We start from the raw sequence: 16,776 nt of genomic DNA on the forward strand, positions 1-16,776 counted from the left end.
ACTCACATCAAGCCATTGCATTAGGTTTAGGTCCTTTTCTTTTTGTCAATTACTCACAGTAAATTGTGTTAGGTTCAGAGCACAAAAATTTTCATGCAAAGAGTGTTTTTTTAATCTGACAAAGTTGGTCAGCAATGAGGGGCTTGACGCACCACATGGGGTACCTAAAATACGATGAAAGAAAAAAAAAAAAACAAAAACAAAAACAAAAGTCCACTTTGGTCTACTTTGAATCATTATCTTTTTCCAATTACTCGATTCAGTGTTGTGGGTTCATTATATATACTACATTAGCTCCGGCCCTATAATGCACCATGTTTGAGCTATTTTTCAATTTTTTATTATTTAAAACAAACACTTTGAAAATCTTGTAAGTTTTTGTTAAGCATTTAAACAATCAGAACTTTAAAAAAATCTAATTACATTTATATTTAATTAGATTTAACGCTAAATTAAATACAGATTAAATTATATATTTCTCTCATGCTTCCTCCTTTGTTCTATCTTGTAGGTTTTTTTATTTATTTATTTTCAACTGTTCTATCTTCTGTGGCTTGCATCATTCTCCATGCTCTGACCCCATTTGTTGCCTCCAATTATTGCCAAGAAACACTAACAATCAACCCCCAACTAAACAACCTCTTGAAAATGAAACACTAGAGACAATCCTTTTATTCACTTGTCACCTACGTCACTTTTATTTTATTTTAATACATGATAAGTTATTTTATACCTTTCTTTTTTTATTATTATTGTTATGAAATGTTTTGCAAGAATACATTATTAAAATAATATTATTCTAATTAGTCTATACATGTTAACATTTAGTCTACAAAAACAATTCAAATGGAATTAAATTGTAAAAATTACATTTTGAGAGGCTAAATCAACAACAAATTAAATACATTAATAAAATGAGTTTATACTTTTTTATTTTGATTTTTAAATTAATTTTTAAAATATAAATGTATAAATTAATTTTAACTTCTTTTTATTATTTAAAATGTCATGGTATCTTTCAAGCAGAGAGAAAAAAGAATGGGGAGGGTAAAATGTCATAATTGATCTTCAAAGATGGTCCCCTAATGCTTTGTTGTTTTTAAGCTGAATCATATTGGTCCCCTAAACTTACAATTAGGCTGAGCCACACACAAGGATATCCTCCGTATCAAGTTTGTCTTGCTTTAATGAGTTATGAGTGGTATGGTGCATGCTGAGTCCATAAACACTGTCATGGTGGTCCTCTTAATCATTATTAGTAAATGAGGTCAAAACTATCATCACTATATTTTTTATTGCTTTTGCTAACTAAATGCACTTTTTTCATCATCAATAAATATTCTTTTCAATAATAATATAAGGAAAAAAATAAAGAATAATAAGAGAATAAACTATTATATAACACCTAGAGACATACTGTAGTCTTTGGTCCAGGAAAAAAGCAATTATTAAAAAAAATTTATTTAAATCATCAACACATGTTATTTCCAAGTCTATTAATTTGATATGGTCTATCAAAAAGTCAAAAATGATAACCTAATATACTTTCTTGGATATATTTTTAAAAATTTTATGTAAATTAAAAATAATTGAGATGGTATGTAAAGTACTTGCTAGTTATAATGCTATTATACATTCAACTTAAAAACAGAACCATGCTTTTCAGATTTCTTTATATGACAAGTTGTTCTCCCAAAAGCATATTATTTTAAAGTGATAATTATATATTAAATTAGTCCTACAAACTTCAATATGAAAAAAGGGCTAACTCTTTTATGTGTAGAGTCAACATATACACAATCAATTTGGATTAACTTCTATTTTACGAAATCTTTTCAATTATAAAATTGTGTTAGTAAGATCTTTTTAAGAAAAGAATATGGACTTTTGTTAAGTTTATAGATATTTATAAAAGAAAAATAAATGAGAGGGTTATGAAACTATTAAGGTGTATAAATTAACCATGACTTATATAAAAGATTTTATTTATTTTTGCTTTAAAAAATTATCAAAATTAGCTCACATCATATTTAAGAGGAATTCAGATAAATAATTTAATTAAATGTTTATTTTATATTCAACATGTTAAAACAAATATTTTTAAGTTTGGAAAATTTGTTAAATGACACACACACACACACATATATATATATATATATATATATATAAATTATTTAAAATTAATTGATGCATTGAGTTTTTAAAAAAATTAACTATGAAACTTTATGTTTTTTATTTAAATTATTTTTATTTTCATATTAATTAGTTAAAAGTTAAAAAATCAATATTTATAAAGGATACATATACAAAAATAATAATCATTTTTAAAAAATTACAAGAAAAACTTCTTCAAAGTTACTATATTTATAAAGTAAGCAAGTAAAATATATTTCACACTTGAATCTTTATGGGTTAATATCATTATGTATTATAAGATAAATGAATGATAGATAATTTTACATTTTATTTTATTTTACAGAAAAACACACTTTGAATAAGTCTTATTCAACTTTGTAAAGAAATTTAATGATAAAAAAAAAACTATAAAAGGGTGTTATAAAATAGACTAGAAGAATATGCAGGTTATCTCATTTGTTATGCATAGGATCATCTTAGTTATATGATTTTTTGTATATTAAGGACATCTTTAATTGTCTGTCAGCAACTAATCTTTTTAAGATGTTGATATTAGTAAAGCCAATTTCATCTATCTCAACAAAGTATCTATTTATACTTCTAATTATTTATGGTAGCTAAACATTAATACATTGGAACTTTTACATAATTTAACTTATAAATTGTACTTTAAATGATATTTTGAAAATAAAAGTAAAGAAATTTAAAAGTCAAAATTTCTAACGTTCAAGATATATAATGCTTAATTACATATTGTATAGATATTAATATTTAGTCTCTAAATAATATCTTAATTAATCACATTAAAATTTGAAAAAAGAAAAACCTACTCATCGCACTAATTACCGACTAAAACTGAGGATTGAGAGAGCGAGAAGCAAAGTACTTTATTAACTAAATTAACATCCAAACTCCTTTATTAAACAATTTAATTAACATCCCTTAGTCTCTTTTACTGCTTGTTAATTCAATTAAACCCTTACTAATCTTCCTTTCTGTTTTCTTGGATCTGCCTAACTAACGTGCCAAAATAGAGTTGGTATGAGAGTATTATCATAATTAAGTTGCATTAAACTGTTAGGGTTAAAAATAACAATTCGTCGCTGTATGAACTAAACAATAGAATACAAATACGGCATTTTAAACCAAAACAATTCCAACACAAGCATCATTCAAATCCTAACTCGTTCCTCGTCAATTTCATATGATCCTAGAAAAGTGGGGACACACAAAAACTCAAGATATTTTACACGCATCTTTAATAATCGAGGTTGTTGACATTTTCCACACTTCTCAATTAGATATTTACTCAAAGAGAATTTGTAACATGATATGATTAAGGGGCCAATAAATGGGCACCACGTTAACCATTCTAACCTGAATAATTTCAAAATCTATCGTCACTGTTTTCCACAATAATATTCATTCTATTCAATGAATTACAAATAAATTATAAATACCTGCGCCGCCCCTTCCCCTCCCCAAAAACCAGAGCAAAAGGAACTTGATTATTGATACAACAACCCCATCAGTGTAGTAGCACTTTACTCTGGCGAGTAGCAATGAGGTAGAATATAAAAATAATATAAAATTAAAATTAAAAAATAGCTTATTAAAATAATATTTTAATTTTAATGTTATATTTATATTATTGAAGAAATGAACTTGCCAGTTGTTGCCAACAACCTTCTATAGTATTATGAAAACTCTTTTAAATATATATTTTTATTATTAATTAAAAGTTGTTAAAAATTATGTATACTTTACTCTTAATTTTAACATTTTTTTATAATTTTATAAATTTTAATCAATGTATTAAAAAGATTATTTTTTATTTTTTTTTATGTTGGGTGATAATATAATAATAAAATAAAGAAGTGACGCGTATGGAGTGTTTATAAGGGGGTGAAGAAAAGAGTGATTGGAACGAAGCCATTCATTTGGTAGGAAAAGAGGGAGGTAGGTGAAAGAAAGAGAAGAAACCTAACCCACTTGTTAAACGACAACAGACATGGCCGTTTCGAGCTCTCACATGCTTTTCACCTTCGAGTGCCGTTCCGATCCCGATTTCTCGCCACCGCCAACCTCCGACAACCTCCGCCGCCGCCATTTCCGTTCCGCCGCCGGATCCGGTGGTTCCTACCATGGCCTCTCTTCGCTCATCCTTCGCTTCCCTCCCAACTTCCAGCGCCAGCTCAGCACCAAGGCTCGCCGCAACTGCAGCAACATCGGCGTCGCGCAAATCGTTGCCGCTTCGTGGTCCAACAACAATTCCAACACCCCCGCTGCCGGGGCTCCACTGCCGGCCGCGGCTTCTGCCGTCGACGCCGCCACGGAGCCCCTCCCCGTCGACCTCGCCGCTGATGAGGACCTCGTTGTTTCCGCCGACGAGAACGGGGGTGTACAGTTAAAGCATAGTTCTTATTCTTCCTTTTTGAAATCCGATGCAAGCAAAACGATTCATGCCGGTATGTGAAATTGTCATTTAATTTTCACTCTCCGAGATTCGTTTTTTTTCTTTCCATTAGTTTATATATTTTTTTAATAATTAAATTGGGTATGGTTTTCTCGGATAATTTTGTTAACGAAAGATTTTGCGTTTATGTTTTTTCAAAATTTAAGTTTGTTAGATCTTTCATTAATTTGTCTGTGGTTTGTCTGACACAAAGATTTTCATTTCCTTTTGGTTCGCATTATACAAACTTGTTTACTTTTTGCTTTCAGAGATTTTTTTTTATGTGACGATTGATTAAATTGATTTGGTTTGCTTCGATTTTTTTTTTTTTTTTGTTACATAATTTAAAACCAAATAAAGTTAATCAAACGTCATTTAGCCTTCGAAAATTTCTTTATATGTACTTGTTCATCTTATGTCTTACAATATTGGCTTTTTGTGGTTAGTTTTTGTATGGTTTTTTATTTTTTGGTTAGATTAGCTTTAATTTGCTTGGATGTTATATTTAAGGGTTATGTTGTTTGCTAAGCTGATTTGTTTTGCATTTGGGCAATGCAGCTGAACGACTAGGTAGGGGTATTGTAACTGATGCAATTACCACCCCTGTGGTGAACACTTCTGCTTACTTTTTTAAGAAAACTGCTGATCTCATAGACTTCAAGGTACTACTCTTTTGAGTGTGAAAATTTTATCCGCTGCATCAAATAGTCATGTGTGGGAATGACCAATAAATGTCAATCAATGGTGTTAAAACAAATTTTCCGTCATTTGCAGGAGAATCGTCAGGTTAGTTATGAATACGGGCGCTATGGAAACCCAACAACGGTGGTTTTGGAGGAGAAGATAAGGTTTGTGTTTAGTTTCATTATGATCTTGTAATGTTTTAAGTGTTGTGATCATTTGATGACCTTTATTGTCATTATGAACCAGTACACTGGAGGGGGCTGAATCAACTGTGATAATGGCATCTGGGATGTGTGCTAGCATAGTCCTGATGATGGCACTGATTCCAGCTGGAGGACATCTTGTGACCACTACAGATTGTTACAGGAAGACTAGAATATTCATAGAGACTGTGCTTCCAAAGATGGGGATCACGGTATATGTTCCACTCATTTGGTGCTTTAATTTTATTTTATTGTTTGGGGTTGGAAACTTCTTCTGTTATCTTGTTTCTTAAGATAGTTTAAAGAGTTGTTTAATTGGTTGGATTGAAAGAATGCTCATTTCCTTTCATGTTGTTCAAACTTAATCAGACTTGTCTTTCCTAGAGTTTTCCCCCCCAAAGAGCAACAAAAGCTCTGCTTTTTGAAATTTAATTATTTATAGAGGAACTAATATAAACATCTTACTGAAAATTTACTGGGGTTTTAACTGAAGATTTGAAATAGATATCTTAAGGGTAAACCTTACTGTCGGTTAACTGGGTAAGGTGACTTTTTATGTTTCCAAAGGATTTCTTTTTGGTATTTTTTTTCCTTTTTGTCCTGGCAACTTACAACTATAATCATTATGCATTTCTTGTAGATATGTAATAATTTTCACTTTGATGTGCAGGCCACTGTAATTGATCCAGCAGATGTTGGAGCTTTGGAATCTGCATTAGAGCAGCACAATGTTAGTGTTGGAGAGAGTAGCTGGTTTCCTTATATAGATTTCTCTGATTTATTTGGAATTAATAGATGGTCTAGAGTTCATATGCTATTATACCAATGTGCAGGTGTCTCTGTTCTTCACCGAGTCTCCTACCAATCCTTTCCTCAGATGTGTTGACATTAAGCTGGTTTCAGAGATTTGCCGCAGGAAAGGGACTTTGCTCTGCATTGATGGTACATTTGCAACACCTTTGAACCAGAAGGCCCTTGCCCTTGGTGCTGATCTGACTCTTCATTCGTTAACAAAATACATGGGTGGACATCACGATGTAAGTCAGCCTGTTTTTCAAAATTATAATTTTATAGAAACAATATTAAGCATCAAGGAATGTTTTTCCTCTTTTCAGGTCCTTGGTGGCTGCATAAGTGGTTCAACTCCGTTGGTTTCACAAATTCGGAATTTGCATCATATTTTGGGTGGTACTCTTAACCCGGTAAGTCATTTCTACAGAGCTGACTCTGTGACTGAACATATTGTCTCAAGTGTTTTCCATGGAAGGATATCATAAATGATTATTACCCTTGACATAGTACTAATGTGTTCACAGAATGCTGCATACCTATTCATCAGAGGCATGAAAACGCTGCATCTACGTGTACAGCAGCAGAATTCAACAGCAATGAGGATGGCCAAAATTTTAGAGGCACATCCCAAGGTACCATGACATTAATATGCATAATGTCTTTCCTCCTCTTCATGGTATTTATATTACTATTACTATTATTTGTGGGTTGAAATTTGTAAAATTGTTGAATAAGCTCATGTATAAGTATGGTTGAATTGTGCTTTTATGTTAAAAAAAATTGAAATGTATGGTTGATGTTATATTTTTAGTAGGCTTTTCTGTTCTTCATCAATGGCATATTTTTGTTGGTGTGTAATTGGATCTTGCATGTGTGGTACTGACATGATGAAAAAATGATAGTAGAAGTACTAAGTTTCGCCCAGTGATCAGATGCATGTTTCTTTTGAATTTTTGGTGTTGTGAATGTGAATTCCTTCTTGATTGCTGTGATCTTATATAATGACAATAAGATAATAAGTATTATTATTGTAACCTTCTTTATAGCAACCTTTGAGATGAATGCCTAAGCTTTTCTGTGCCATAATTCCTCTTTAAATGATGATTTATCTTTCTGTGTCCCTTTCTTTTAATTGTCAAATCAGTTGTTTGTCTTCTCTTTTCTGTCATATCATATGCAATTTTTTGTATCATTTTATCATTTTTTCAAATTTATTTTCATACGAAGGGTTTATAGGTGAGATAAAACTTGGTTACTGTTGTTGTATTTTCATATGAAAGGTTTGAAATGACAAAATGTATTGAATTCTGCATCCGATGTGAACTGGCTTTAATGACATAATTTTGTCGGCAGGTGAAACGTGTTTACTATCCAGGCTTGCCAAGTCATCCTGAACATGAACTTGCCAAGAGGCAGATGACTGGTTTCGGTGGCGTTGTCAGTTTTGAGGTGGGGACTGTTATTCAAATATGTAGTTTCTAGCACCCATTATTTTCGTTTTTTAAAATCTTGTATTTGCTACTATTTTTTGCTTAATTTTGATAGTTGGACTGCCAATAATGCAGATTGATGGAGATCTACATACCACAATAAAATTTATTGATTCACTGAAAATCCCATATATTGCGGCCTCGTTCGGTGGCTGTGAGAGCATCGTGGATCAACCTGCTATTTTGTCTTACTGGTACTCAATTTAGATTCCATGTTGCAGATGTCTTGACACTACAGGGGCATTGGTCCTCTACTTGAACATGACCCTGTAGTGAAGGCATCTTTAATTGGTCCTTCGTGCTTTAGTGTCAAATTTACATTTTGTGTTTATATTAAATGTAAGGCTTGATTGTAGCAGTTGTTTATTTAATCTTCGTGTATTCTGCACAGGGATCTTCCTCAGTCAGAAAGGGCTAAGTATAAGATTCATGACAACTTGGTTCGCTTCAGCTTTGGAGTTGAAGATTTTGAGGATTTAAAGGCTGATGTCCTACAGGCTCTGGAGGCTATATAGACAGTATTCCCAATTCACCCAAATGCTCTTTTTACGTGTTATTTGTTCCTTTTTGTTATCACGTCTGGCGAATCAATTGAATTTTGATCGTCTAATGTTCTGCTGGGTTTGTATTAGATGAATGGTCTCTGATTTAGTTGTTATGAAAAACGTCATGAATTTAAATTGAAACTTCCGTTTGATGTTTAATCTTGCTTTTCCCACAATTATTAAATGAAAAATGAATTCCTTGGAGCAGGGATATAAAGCGATTTTCCAATGGAAGCTTTTGTGATCGTTTTTTTTCCCGGTTAACTGGTGCTCGTCTTTGAAAATTTACGTTGGATTTTAATTTCGTGTGAAAGTGCCTGATGTTAATTTATGTATAAAATAACTAAAGATTCTAATATTCCAATTGTGGATTGGAACGGGATTGGTATGTTGTGTGCTTTGGGTAAAATGGAGCGTATTTTTCTCCATAGAAAATGGGTTCATTTCATTCCACGTAACAGTTTACTACATAACTATGAACTAATACTAATAAACTGGTTAGAACTACTCTGAGGAAAAAGTGTTTTAAAAAGTAAATTTTTAATATTAAACGTTTTTAAAATAAATAAAACTAATATATTAGATGCATATATAAATTTTTATTATTTAATTGTTTATTATGAATTGAATGTCTTGTAAAACATGTGATATGATTATTTTATATTAATTTAATAGTTAATTTTTTAAAATAGACAAGTTTCTTATCTAATTTACTAAATAATATTTAATTATCGTTGGTCTATCTCGGTTTAACCACGATCAAATTATTGAACTTTAAATTAATGTTTTTATTAGTTCAATAAAACGTTAATAAAGAATATGAAGGGTGACAGAGACAAGTTAAGACGAGCATATTTTATAAAATAGACTTGATTTGAGTGAAGCTTACTATATGCACCCTAAAGTAAATGTAACAACATGAAATATATGTTTATATTTGTTCTAGTCTTTTTTATTTCCTTTTGAACGAAGTTGCTTCATCCATGATTTAACACGCATATGGACGAGAGGAAAAACATACTTTTTGGTTCTCTAAGTCGAAGTATTATAACAAAAGTAAATCAAAATCTATCTTAGCTAGCTTACTTTTTACACCACTTTTAAATTTTTTTTTAAAAGTGTGTTTAATGTCTTTTATAAACTAAATTATAGAATAAATTAATTTTAAAAATTAAATTTTGAGAGCAATGTTTGAATAACAAAAAGAAAGAAAGTGTGATGAAAATAACAATCACTACTGTGATAATACATAAGCCCAAAATAAGACTCTGGGCCCAATTTTAGAGGAAAATTGCCGTACCAATCTCTCTTTTTGGGTCAAAGTCTTTACAAATATAAAATAAAGATTGTTCAAAATAGAATAGCCTGTTATAAAATTTATTTTATCTCGTTCCAACTAATATAATTATTTTACTTTCCCCAATATGACAGTTAGATAGAACCAACTTATTACTAAATAGAACTATTACTTTACTATTTTTTCCTTCCAAAAACCTGAATTTAAAAAATAATGCTCCTTGTTCATCATTTGTCCTCTCCTTGTTCACTTTTTTTTGAAAGAGCAACAGATTTAGGCTAGACGTGACTCTGTAAATTAGAAGTGCATGAGTACACATCAAAGCAACGAATATTCGAATATCAACACTTTCTGTGATGTCATAAAACATGCAAAGCCATTTCCAACATCAAGCTCCTTGGAAGTTCAAAACATAGGTAATCTTATAAATCCCATTGACAATCACACGCATGATTAAGATTGAAATTAATGAAAAATACATTGTTTTACAATTTAGAACAAAAAATACTTTATCTTTTGAGAAAAAAAATTATTTAATTAGTATCATTGTTACATGATACATATAAGTAAGGTCTTTTTACTTTATTTTTTATTTTGGAAAAGCCAAAAACTTTGCAGAGAATACTTGAAGTACTCAACATATTACTTCCGTTGAGTTCGATAATATTACTTCATTATATATGCAATTAAGTTGCTCTCTGTGTAACCTTACAAAACTTGAACTCTTCAATATTACTTCGTTACGACCAATCATTAAGAAATAAACAGAAGTACATTTGGTTAAGCATAAAAATCTACACTCTACAGGATTTATAGTACAAAATATCAAAGGAAGAGTCAATTTAGTTAAAAAGATGACATCGAATTATAATATCAAATGCGAAACGGATTTGGAATAATTTATAACATGTTAGAATTGACGTCAAATTTATTTTAATCTAGAATTATTTCAACATTATGGATTCTGATATTTATGATAAAACATGATTTAATCAGTTTTATTGGATTTTCTTTTGTCAAGGTTTCAATGGATATCTAAGCATGCACGCAGCAATAGATAGGGGAAAGAGTGCATGTGTTGCATTTGCATGTCCACGTATAATTCTCTTGAAAGGCAGGGATCCATCGTCCCATTATCAATGAGAGGTGGTCGATGCTACACTGAATACGACCAGATGAGAAGAACTGTTAGTATACATTATCAGATACAATGTTGTACAAATATAAAAAAGAAATATTGTGATAAAGGCAGAGAATATATGTGAAGGAAAGAATGGTTTCGTGGGAAGAGGTGTGCCGCATAGAGAGTGGTGAGCATGTTGGACATTTGCAGAAAAACAAGACACGTATTCAGAGTGTTTATGGATTGATTCAGTTCAATCATAGAGACAGTACATTATACAGCTATATTCATAATAATTTCTCTCTTCATGTCTCTTTGTCGATTTTGCCTTTTCTTTTTTATAGTTATACAAATAATGGATAAATTAAGTAATGTTATAGGCAGTAATGGATAAATTAAGTAATGTTATAGGCAGAAATGGAAAAATTAATATTACCAAGTTTTATTTTATTTGCATTATTAGTCTTGTCGTTTTGATTGATTCCTCTTGATCCTGCCACCTCATCCTAACATCTTCACGTACGCCAGAGTTTTCTTCTTTCACGACATTCATGTAATCATATATTTTTTATTTTTAATCGCTCAAATCAAGTTTATTAACTTAAAATAAGTGAAAATCCAACAAAAATATATAAAATTATTAAATAAAAATGTGTGTGTAAAAACAAGACTACTGAAATGTAATAAATTTCAAATATGAGTAACTTATTCTTAACCAATATAGCATGAAAATGTGTGCTTGCACTTAACTATGATGTGTTTCTTTTTAATCATTTGTTCTGTCTTTTTTCACTTGTTTGACCCGTGAGCAGTACACATACATAGGCTAGACATAAGTTACTCTAAATCAAAAGAGCATGATTATATATATATATATATATATATATATATATATATATATATATATATATATATAGAGAGAGAGAGAGAGAGAGAGAGAGAGAGAGTGAGACAGAGATTTTATATATAGTTTTTATAAATTATATATATAAAACTATAATATTTTTAAAAAATTTAAAAATTTAAAAATTATCAATGACAATTTTTAGTATAAGTACAAAAATTTAGAGATATAATTAAAAATAAAAAAAAGTAATCAATGATAAATTAAAAATATAATTAAATAATTAAAAAGTACATTAATAATCATAATTGGCAGTTTTGGCCAAAAGTCACTAATGATAATTTTTTTAGGATATATATATAATCATTTAGATAGGGTTGGAAAATGGTTAACCAAAAAGATAAAAAGATAGGACTACCACTTTAAATAATATTATTTAACAAATCTAAAAAGGAAAAATACTTTAAAATAATTTTTTATTCTGTTTGTTTTGGTTGATTTATGGTGAAAAGAATTATGAGACATGAAAAATTGTGTGATAAAATATTGTCTTTCCTAATGTTTGGATGCTTTATTTTTATATTGAATTCCAGTAAAACCCACAAAACTTTTCCATGGATGGAATCTTGTGTGGAAAAAACACTATTCTAGTAAAATTTATTTATTTATTTATTTTATCTATAAAAAATAAAAAGTTATATTTTGTTATCCATTTAAACAAAATGTTTGTTCACCATTTGTCTTAATTATATCTTTCCAGCGTTGATGTTATGATAAAATAATTGAGATTGAAATTATAAAAATAACATAATGATTTTTTAATACGGAAATTGAAATAAAACAAAGAATTGTGCATAATAAAATTAAAAATTATAGAGTAACTACAAATTGAAATGCTATAATCCAAAATAAATTAATGGCATGCTTCCTGGGTCCTGTGTCCTGTGTCATTTTCCTATGCTACTTTTTGGAGACCCTACAATATTGGGTTCATTTGCACTCCCATTATTACGTTGACACTGCCACTCGTGCTATTTTTTCTATCTTCATTATTTGACTTCCAAACCACGAATCATATTCTCTGTACTCTCTTCCAATCAATTTTTGACATCTCAATAAATCTAATCTCCAAGGATGTTGCATCTAACCCACCATCCTTTGACCTTTGATTTTTTTAGAGTAAACAAAATAAACAAATAAAAATAATAAACTATTTTTTCAAGCAAATCATTAACCCAAGCATTAGCTCATATTTCCTATCATTGTCTCCTTCAAATTTCGCATTGTTTTGAGAATTTTATTTCAATATATTACTAATTTAATTTTAATCAAATATCTCATATAGCTTAAATATGACACAGCTAAATAAAATTAAAATGAAAGCTAAAATATAATTTAATATGTAATTTTCAAAGATTGATTTGATATATAATGATGTCAGAATACTTGTACAACTCTGTTTCCCCCATAAATACATACATAAACATTGACGTGTGATGGAGACACAGAAAAAGAGAGATAGAAGGAGGCCCCCAAATAAACTACTCTAACTAAGCAATTGGTGACATCCCTTGTCTACCACTAAATTGACTCTTACGATGGAAGACGCACGTGGTTTTATGAGCTCTTCATAATACACTTTTAATTTTTTTCATTAAAAAATCATTTTTTAACTCTTATGTTTAATTACTTTTACTCATCCATTTTTAAAAATAAAAATTGAAAAGCCCATAATAATACATGCTCGTTAAATAAAATTAAGAGAATCGACGTTCTCGTAATTATTGAGTAGACTAATGGTTCTACCGAAAAGACAAATTAAAATACCTTGCGATCTTAAAAATAATAATTTTTTCTCACATTAAAAATAAAGAAATTAAACTTCTGGTTTATAAACAGTAGAAAATTCTGATATCGGTTGGGACACACCTTCAGCTGAGAAAACAGTGAATATCTTCTGATAATGTGGTTTACTGTGACAAAATATCTCTGGTGAATCTCTGGCAAGCGATTCTTCTTTACACAAAAATAGAAAACAAGTAAGCAGTGTATCATCCGTCTAATCTGTCATTTACTGATAAATAAACATAAATCAACAATTTTTTTTAAATAGTTTAATATGTGTTTGGTTCAAATGATGCCCTCAGATGTGATACATAAATTTATTATATAATTCTTTTTATATATACAAAAATTTAAACTTAAAATTTTATTTAAACTATATCAAATTATTTATCACTCGTACTATCTTATTAATAAATTAATAATATTATTGAATGCTATATATATTTTATTTTATATTATAATTTAAATTTAATTGTTAATTTTAGTATAAGAAATATGTTTTAGGAAATAAATTTTACATTTTTAAGTAACATTCTAAAACACTTACATATTCAATTGCTTCAATCAACAAAGATGCTATCAAATGGCCAATTCATCATAAATGAAGTTAGGTGTGATAATAAAAGTTTCCTTGTCAATTTTCGTTTTTGTCTTATTGGATTCCTTCCCCACCCGCAACCACTTGATTCTTGTATATATTTTATAGTAATTAATAAAATATTTGTTTTCTACGTCACTCACGCGTTTTAATTTTTCAAATCATTAGATTTGTGATTTTGCGGGTCATTTTTTTTATATGGGATTTTTTTTACTTAATTACCATAATATGGACTTTAAAAAAAAATTACATAAATATGAGAAATTTAAAAAAAATTGTCGGTGGTGATTTTTGAATGTCAGAAAAAGTAATTTTATATGATGGTAAAAATTGCCACTGGCGAGTTTTCAAAAATTTTTGAAAGTAAAAATCGTTTATGGCGATTTTTAAGAAGTAAAATCGTCACTAGCGTTTTTTAAAATCTCATTCTATATATAGTCATTGCAATTTGTAATAAATTGCACCGTAACCCTATTCTCTCCACTCTCTAAAGCTTTTCTATTGCATTTCTGCTGTTTGCATTTTTTTATTTGTCAAATTTGGCTATTCTTTTATAGTTGAAGAAAGAAATGAGTACAAATATAGTGGTGTACTTTAATGGTGAAATTATTACAAACACATGTGAATGTGTGAGATTTACATGTGAGAAGCCAATTTGTATGCATATTTCTTATAATATATCATATGAAGCACTAAAATATTGGCTTTGTCAATATATTGAAGTGAAGACTCCAAAAATAGTAGAGTATAACGTATAGGTGTCCGATTTCTATTTTTGGAGGTTTCATGCAATACCAAGGAGTTGCAATAACAACCGATGAAGATATTCAACAAATGTTTCAAATACATAATGAGCGTTGGGCCCCAACTCCTACCATTGAGATGTATATTATTTTTAAACAAATTACAGCTGATACACGTGCAGAAGGTAGCGATGAAGAAGATGAAGCCTATGTGAGCATCGTTCCCAACAGAGAGATTGAATGAGAACAAAACAGCACTGAAAGTGATGACCTTGACTTTGATGAAGATAGTGATGATGAGGAATCAGAAGATGAGGGAGTTGATGAAGACTCCTATTTATCAAGTTCAATGATTGGCAAACATCCGTTTGAGGAGCCGTCATTCATGCGTGCGTTAGATCTTACAAGTATGCAAGTACCTGAATTTCCAGAATATGCTTAGGTATGTGATGTTTGAAATATTTTAATTATACCCTTATCATTTTATGTTTAATTTAATGAATTAGTTTTTTTTATTAAAATTTGTGTTTGATAGGTAATTCTGAGGTAGTAGGAGAATTGTGTGTTGGAATGCAATTTAATGACAGAGAAAATATTATACAAACAATTAAACATTACAGTATATCAAAAGGAATGGACTATAAAGTATTTGAGTTTGAACCAAATACATTTTACTGTAAATGTGTAAGCTATGGCATAGATTGTGATTGGCTTGTTCGGGCTAGCTTGAGGAAAAACAAATGTTTTTGGGAAATCAGGAAGTATAATGGGCCACACACTTGTATGAGGGCTAGGATTTCGCAGGATCATAGCAAGTTGGATGCAGACACAATTGCAGAATTTATTAAGCCAATGGTAGAATCTGACCTTTCTTTTAAGATCAAACTTGTGATTAATGAAGTCCAAGCTCGATTTGGATATACGACAACATATAGAAAAGCATGGATGGCAAAGCAAAAAGCAATTGAAAAAGTGTATGGTGAATGGGAAGCCTCGTATGAAGCCCTGCCGCAATGGTCTGTAGCGATGTGTGACGCTGTTCGTGGGTCAATTGTTCAATTGGATGCTGTTAAAGCTTATCGCAATGATGAGTTGGTTCATGATGTTCAAATATTATGTCGTATTTTTTGGAATTTTGCTCCTTGCATTCGGGCATTCAGACATTGCAAACCACTTGTGCAGGTTGATGGGACACATTTATATGGAAAATACAAGAGGGCTTTATTGGTAGCTGTTGCACAAGACGACAATCAGAATATTTTGCCGATTGGCTTTGCTATTGTTGAAGGAGAAACTGCAGATGGTTGACATTTTTTCCTTGAGAATTTACGCAAACATGTTGTGACGCAGGATGGTATTGGTATTATTTCTGATCGGCACGAGTCAATTAATGCAGCAATAAGACGAAGTAACGGACAATGAGAACCTCCAAAGGCATTTCATATGTATTGTATCAGGCATATTGCTGCTAATTTCTTGCGAAGATTTAAGACACCTTACTTGCATAAACTTGTCGTCTGCATGGGTAATTGACATTATTCTTTTATTAATGATATTTACATTGAATTATAAATTTTATATGTTGTTGACATACTTATATTAATGAGTTTGTGGTATGCAGGTTATTCAAGAACTGAATCAGAATTTAATATTCATTATGAGCGGTTGAGACAACGTGGAGAGGTATATACAGACTGACTTAATGAAATTCCACGAGAGAAGTGGGTTCTTGCATATGACGGTGGGCATCGATGGGGTCACATGACCATCAATCTTGTTGAGTGCATTAATTCAGTATTAAAGGACGCTCGTAATCTTCCAATAATAGCATTGGTTAGAGCAACTTACTTTCAATTGACTGAGTTATTTGCAAGTAAAGGTTGTGAGGCATATGCGCGAAAAAAGGCTAGACATATTTTTTCTGATGCTATGACGACTCGACTTCAATCAAATGAGCAAGCATCTAGAAACCTTTGTGTTACTGTATTTGATAGGCGAAATGAGACTTTTCTTGTTCAAGA

The 16,776-nt window shown here is 30.4% G+C and overlaps 2 protein-coding genes across 2 annotated transcripts; both read left to right on the forward strand.

The window, feature by feature from the left end:
• Positions 1 to 3,810: 3,810 nt before the first annotated feature.
• On the forward strand, positions 3,811 to 8,455 carry LOC113863926 (cystathionine gamma-synthase 1, chloroplastic). The gene is made up of 11 exons (XM_027497711.1): positions 3,811 to 4,604; positions 5,150 to 5,253; positions 5,366 to 5,439; positions 5,522 to 5,690; positions 6,149 to 6,208; positions 6,312 to 6,515; positions 6,594 to 6,680; positions 6,795 to 6,902; positions 7,624 to 7,719; positions 7,836 to 7,954; positions 8,152 to 8,455. Exons 1-11 carry the CDS (start codon positions 4,148 to 4,150, stop codon positions 8,273 to 8,275), a joined length of 1,602 nt encoding a protein of 533 aa, XP_027353512.1. The 5' UTR covers positions 3,811 to 4,147; the 3' UTR covers positions 8,276 to 8,455.
• A 2,420-nt stretch (positions 8,456 to 10,875) lies between these two features.
• Positions 10,876 to 16,453, forward strand: LOC113862536. Its single transcript, XM_027495617.1, has 4 exons — positions 10,876 to 10,993; positions 15,043 to 15,162; positions 15,291 to 16,058; positions 16,377 to 16,453. The coding sequence occupies exons 1-4, from the start codon at positions 10,876 to 10,878 to the stop codon at positions 16,451 to 16,453; spliced, it is 1,083 nt and encodes a 360-aa protein (XP_027351418.1).
• The last annotated feature ends 323 nt before the right edge of the window (positions 16,454 to 16,776 follow it).

This window comes from Abrus precatorius, unplaced genomic scaffold, assembly GCF_003935025.1.
Source record: "Abrus precatorius isolate BTA unplaced genomic scaffold, Abrus_2018 Scaffold3, whole genome shotgun sequence".
Taxonomy (NCBI): Eukaryota; Viridiplantae; Streptophyta; class Magnoliopsida; order Fabales; family Fabaceae; genus Abrus; species Abrus precatorius.

Bases quoted from the DNA above. Each gene is read 5' to 3' on its own strand.
- LOC113863926 (XM_027497711.1), top strand. From the start codon at position 4,148: ATGGCCGTTTCGAGCTCTCACATGCTTTTCACCTTCGAGTGCCGTTCC. The intron at 5,440-5,521 runs GTTTGTGTTTAG...ATTATGAACCAG, and splicing joins GTTTTGGAGGAGAAGATAAG to TACACTGGAGGGGGCTGAAT. The intron at 5,691-6,148 runs GTATATGTTCCA...TTTGATGTGCAG, and splicing joins TTCCAAAGATGGGGATCACG to GCCACTGTAATTGATCCAGC.
- LOC113862536 (XM_027495617.1), top strand. From the start codon at position 10,876: ATGGTTTCGTGGGAAGAGGTGTGCCGCATAGAGAGTGGTGAGCATGTT. The intron at 10,994-15,042 runs GTACATTATACA...ACTTTGATGAAG, and splicing joins TCAGTTCAATCATAGAGACA to ATAGTGATGATGAGGAATCA. The intron at 16,059-16,376 runs GTTGACATTTTT...TGTGGTATGCAG, and splicing joins TGAAGGAGAAACTGCAGATG to GTTATTCAAGAACTGAATCA.